The sequence below is a fragment of the Salvelinus namaycush genome, chromosome 4, assembly GCF_016432855.1.
Source record: "Salvelinus namaycush isolate Seneca chromosome 4, SaNama_1.0, whole genome shotgun sequence".
Lineage (NCBI taxonomy): Eukaryota > Metazoa > Chordata > Actinopteri > Salmoniformes > Salmonidae > Salvelinus > Salvelinus namaycush.
Genome location: NC_052310.1, coordinates 52,903,670 through 52,909,669, shown reverse-complemented (window position 1 = coordinate 52,909,669; position 6,000 = coordinate 52,903,670). Strand labels below are relative to the sequence as shown.

The 6,000-nt window shown below is 36.7% G+C and overlaps 1 protein-coding gene across 1 annotated transcript; it reads right to left on the bottom strand.

Annotated features, from left to right (window-relative positions):
* Positions 1-1,588: 1,588 nt before the first annotated feature.
* Positions 1,589-3,750, bottom strand: LOC120045919 (VIP peptides-like). The gene is made up of 5 exons (XM_038990846.1): positions 3,653-3,750; positions 2,891-2,995; positions 2,322-2,453; positions 2,084-2,186; positions 1,589-1,597 (listed from the first exon to the last, which is right to left on the bottom strand). The coding sequence occupies exons 1-5, from the start codon at positions 3,745-3,747 to the stop codon at positions 1,589-1,591; spliced, it is 444 nt and encodes a 147-aa protein (XP_038846774.1). The 5' UTR covers positions 3,748-3,750.
* Between the last annotated feature and the right edge of the window lie 2,250 nt (positions 3,751-6,000).

Here is a 6,000-nt window from a genome sequence, read left to right as displayed (position 1 = left end):
ATCAGCATTCAGGGCTCGAACCACCCAGTTTATAATACATTATAGTCAATGACATGGATTGTTTACAGTCCTTTTCACTCCCATGATTACACTTAGCTTGTTAGGAGGCCGAGGAGGCCATCAAAATAGCCCTGGCGGCTGGCACGGATTACGATAGTGACTGTACACAGGTTAACATACAGTGAGATAGACACATTACCACACCATATGTAGCCTACACTGTATACATGCTGAGGCCAATACATATTGCAAAACAATTTTACCTTGATCAATATGCTTACTATGTAACTGTAAATAACGACCAAAATATATTTAAAAATAACTATCATAATATGTCAATGCTTCATAATGCAAATTGGATATGTTCATTGTGATTGAGATTATACTTATAGAGGTGAGATTAGAGGTGTACACAAATGTCATGTCTGTTCAGGTCCCTATTTTTTTATATATATATTTATACATTTCTCAAGCAAAAAGCTAAATGTAGATGAAAAATCCAAGGCTATTCTTTGTTATTCATTATGCCAATTGAATCCTTCTATAATGGCAAGAAGAATCACACATAAAAACAATTGCACAAGTATAGCCTATGTCATTTTATTCGTTTAAAAAATGGAACAATAATTCTCGCTTTGTGGAAACAATCTTTCTCACAGTCCTCTAATAATTTTGATGATTAGAAGACAGCCTATGATTTATCTATGTCTGTTGAAATAAATCTATGTAAATGTGTATCTGCTATGCTATTCTTTGTCTCATGTCTTTGAAGTGAATAATGAAAAAAGTTAAGATCCGTGCCAACCTTAATTGAGACAGAAGGTCGTTGCATTCAAGTCCTTCTCTATGTTTTGATGATTTGATCTGATAGCCAATAACATGCTAATTTAGCATTTGTATTGTCATGAAACTGATCATGTCATTTCAAATGATATGAAGTTGATATGAAATGAAATCAAATGTAGTAGTCTTTGTTTACCATCTTCATTCAGGTGAGCAGGTCATCAAAGCACATGTTGAGTGGAACTAGAAGTTTGTGGCGTAATTTGTCCTTTTGTGCAATACTTTTTCACATGAAAATAAATAATCAACATCAATATTGACTTACAAAATTACTCAGCTTTGAAAAATAAATGGACATCTTTTATTTGGATGCACGGTTTTACATAACTAAATGCTCTAGGTAAGTTTATGCACAAGGTATAGCGTTGTTCCACATGGATATGAAGTGATTATATGCATCAGTGTCGCTCTAAATGTGGTCCTCTACTGTATGAGCTGGTTATACTTTATACTAGTATAAAGTTTGTTTTAGGAATGCATTTATTGAACTACCATTTACAGTCCTGGTCAAAGCAAATCTATCTGATCCCAGGTGGACGTATATAGTATTTACTGTGGCCTACATCTTCAGACCAATATTTGTAGTTTTAGTATATCTGGTATACAATGTAAACATTTACTTTATACTGTAGAGATAACCACACTTGACTTTGAAACATGTCCATTGTTGAAGAACTTAAATATTGTTTTGGATGGCAAATCGATGAGGTTGACTGATTGAGGTAATCGCACCAGTGGGTCTTCCTCAGAGTGGCTGAAAAAGACAGTTGGAGCAGAGGGAAAGAGTGAGGGAGAGAGGGAGGAAGAGAAAGGTGCAGATAATTGATTATTGATCAGAATAGTGAGAGAATCACAAGTACATGCAACAGAGTTTCAAATCATGGTATGAGAAGACGTGATAAGGGCATTCATTTAGTAGAAACATCATACTCTATTGCCCATACATTTTCAATAGCTGAGCTCCTGTAGTAAAATGAAAGTAGCCCTATGGCTATACAGTATGTTCTTAGCAGTACAAAGTACTGTAAATGCAGCTACGTTTGTCCCACTACAACTCCACTATACAGATGTCAGGTCTTGCTGTCTGTATGCGTAGCAGTGCGACCACACTGTGTTCCATACCCTCTCTATGCAATGACCACCACAGTAACAACCCAATTGATATGGCGTTCAACTAAACTTATAAATGAGAGTGGAGTGAAAGTGAATGGAGAAGGAGGAGGAGAGAGACTGAACCTACCAATTGGAAGTTATTGAGAAGGTGATCTACATCGACGTCATCATAGCTCTCAAGAAATGAGGGCTCACTTCTGGATTCTTCTTGCATGGGAGGGTCTTCTTGACTGAAAAGACAAGAAGGGTACATTTGACTTTCCTCACACTGTGGCGGCACACTGCAAAAATGCACATTTGGACATACACATGCATGCACACTGGCAAACACACAATCCATTATTGTGCTCTGTACTTGTTCCCACCTTCTCTTTCCCGTCAGAACTGAGTTCAGGTATTTCTTCACAGCCATCTGTTTGCGGAAGCGACTGTAGTTGTCTGTGAAAATGGCATCTGAGTGGCGCTTCACTGGTACCTGGTCCTCCATCATATCATCACTGTGACAAATTAACCATAACACATCATTTTTGAGACATTTGCTAACCTGTTTTGGCTTTTACTGAACTTATCCAATAAATAGGGTTTTTTAAACCAGAAGTAAATCACAATTGTGATGACAAATCTAATACAATTACAACAATTGAGATTATTAACCGTTTTCAAGGCAGATATGCTAATACAACTTTTTTAAGGATATTTCCAAATTTTTTCAATGAGACTAAAATCACAGAAATAGGCATACCGGAAGAAAATTTTGTGGAATATATATTTCTGTCATGCTTCCTGACTCTAAATGTTTTCAATAAACCTGAATGTCCCTGAAAATATGTTGATATCAATATTACCATACTGTTAAAATACTTTGAATTCGAGTTTAATAGGGGCATTAAACTCTGCGCGCTAATCTGAAGGAAAAGCATAAACTACAGTCTACCTGACTCGCTTTCCAATCAAGGATTCCAGGTACCGCCGCGCCGATAGCTGTCCAAGAAGTTTGCTGTATCCACTTGTAAAGAGACCGTCTGCGTGTCTCGTCGGTCTGCCAACAGATTAAAACAGTTATTAGTCACACTGTCTAGCATAAATCTGAAAAGGTGGTTTAGGAGTCATTTATGGGCGGAGCGTTTCAATAGGCTAATATTGGGGTAAAACAAATATGGGCCTATGTCGATTACTCTTAGACAATACCAAAACGACATTAAGTCACGAGGCAGACATTTTTTGTATCCTGACATTCAATATTCCATTGGAAGAAATGACCACGTTCCACTGATTATTCATTACTTTCTTAATCATCCAGAGAACACAATCAATATTCACGTATATGAAAGTAGCCTGTGGAAAACAATTACATAACATTTCTCAAGACTTAAATGTTATTGTTAGAAAGTACTATTGTTCTAGGATATAGTTGACGAATTAATTGTTGACTATCTTGTTTATGGATTAACCCAGATTTAGAATAAGTTAAAACACGTTAACACTATAGCCTATAATGTATTTGTCCATGATGATATAAATTCCTATTGGTACACATAAAGTTATTGGCCGATAGCCTATAATAGAAAAAGTTAGTACATCGTTGCAGTTCTTGAACTCTTTGGCAAAAGTAACTAATGATGCTCTTTTAAACCTTTATGTCCTCATGCACAAAAACAATACATTTTTAAATGAGTAATAGCGGTATTATTCCTACCTCATAGATGCATATGGCAAACACTGAGTCCGGGAATATAACACACTGCACAGGGCTATTAGGAAAAGGAGCTGGGAGCCGTTCCTTTGTAACATCGCTTTATACCTGTAAAAAGAGATATGGGTTTCATTCAATAATGTTTCTTTCAGATAGCCTACATTCTTATGGTCAATATGAAAACGAGAGGGAATTCTTAAAATTATTGTCTCGTCATTCGGTACCACGTTATGCACAGAAAAACAAGTTTATCAACACTTTCTATTGTATATTTTTAAGGAATAAGAGTAAACCAGATGCGCAAACCACAAGATTCAAGTTCGCCAATTGTGCTACCCAGTGACACCAGAAAACAAAAACGTTGAGAATTAAGACAAATGTGCAGTTGCGCACGTATCCAATTGGTGAGGACTTGTTTTCAACTATTGTATGAACATTTGTTTATGTGATCAAATGCTATTGCCAATCAAAAATAATTCTTATATTTGGAATCAATAACTATTTACAGTTATTTATTTGCTGGAAGATGGATACAATGACAAAAACTTTAGAATATAGAATGTGATGTGAAGCCTAACTGAAAAGAATATCTAACAAATATCATAATTATCAAAAACCAATAGCATCATTTGAAAAAAGTCTTACATTTTCTTTAGTAAATGATCTGCTGTTCCTCTTGGGTACCGGGTGCTGTCCAAGGTCCTGGAATACTTTGTGTTTGTATCTCCTAGAGAAGTCACGGAACACTGTTCAGTACCTCAGTTGCTTCTTCGCTGGTCAGCGTCTCTTACTATACCTTCAACCCTTCCCTCGTTTTATACATCTGAATACTTTTCATCAAGCAGGAAGGCAATCAGATTTGATCAGGGTTGATACGTCATATAAGTCCCATTGGGAGTGATGCATTCGTCATTGGCTTGTTGGCATGTTCATTCAAATCAACCTTATGGTAAAATTAGGTTTTGCTCATACAATAATTCCTTATTTCATATCATGGGGGTTGACTCATCTTATATTATACACATTTGAAATGGTATAGGCCTAATAGTTATGAATAGGGGGAAACAAAGCACTAAGATACATAAACAGTAAAAATACCTTTTAACATTTGGTAAGCAAAGTAAATATAATGTTATACACAATGTGGACACAGTGGCTATTTCCATCTCCCCAGATTGTATTTCCGCTACATAACTTGAAATTGGTTTATGTCATTTTGTGATATCTTGGACTATAACTCCCTCTGAGTGGTTGTACAGTGTCTGCATGATAGCCACGAAGAATAAAACAATTCTTGAAACCATGAATAGTCTTTATCAGTTTCAGCACCTACATCTCCTTCCCTTTCTCCTCTTCTACCACCTCTCTCCACCTTTCTCATCTCATCATCTTTCTAATCTATATCACTCTCTCCTCCTAACCACACTCTCCTCCTAACCACATTGTCTCTCCCAATATAACGACATTAAACATTGACATTCCTTTACACAATGCAGATAAAAGGCTCAGTTGACACAGATGTCAGATACTCTCATGCAATAACTTTGCACACTTCCATTACACAAGAACCAATCACATACAAATCCCATCATCCCCTCATTAGGTTGAACTAAGTAAATATGTGCACAGATGTTCTGATTGGAGAGAGTGTATTGAACAGAGTTTATCCCAGAGGGAATTAATACTATAGATTTTGTGATCTTATTTGTAGTCTGGTAGATGAAAGACCATATGTATGGCTGTTGTGCTGGAATGTTGGTGGTTCCATGGGAAAATAGATCAATCATGTATATCTCTCAAGGCTCAAGTACTGACAAATGTGTTTCTATAACCCATAATGGTTTTGCGGGTTAATTTTAGTGATATACTTCAGGTTTGAGCCACAGTGTTGTATTTCGGCATCTGGATTCAGTATCAGCGTTGGACTCTAGTTTAGCTGTACTGATTCTCAGTGTTGGGTCCTATGTTTGCATCTCATGTCTTCAAGACTGGGTGACATTGTTGAATGCATCTCATATATTCAAGAATGGGTGGCTGTAGTCCTATCTCAACCAGCAGCCTCTGGAAGCCTAATCACAATTGTAATGTAATCATGCCAAACATCAAGTAGATTACGGACAAAGGACTGGGAAACATGCTCATTTAATTGACAGTGATGATTTCTGGATGAGTCTGGAAAGGACCCTGTCATACAGGAAACACATGCATTATTTTTTGGGAATGTGCAGAATTTGCAAGTTCCATTGGATGAGCCAGTTATAGATCCTCATAAACTACTGCGTTGCTGAAACCATACCTTTGGTGTTATGATGCACAGACATCCAGTCATCCAGCAATAATGTCAGCATCAC

Excerpts from the sequence above, each read along its gene's own strand:
- LOC120045919 (XM_038990846.1), bottom strand. The coding sequence starts at position 3,747 with ATGTTACAAAGGAACGGCTCCCAGCTCCTTTTCCTAATAGCCCTGTGC. Across the intron at positions 2,996-3,652 it reads TTGCCATATGCATCTATGAG|ACCGACGAGACACGCAGACG; the intron begins GTAGGAATAATA and ends ATCTGTTGGCAG. Across the intron at positions 2,454-2,890 it reads TTGATTGGAAAGCGAGTCAG|TGATGATATGATGGAGGACC; the intron begins GTAGACTGTAGT and ends AATTTGTCACAG.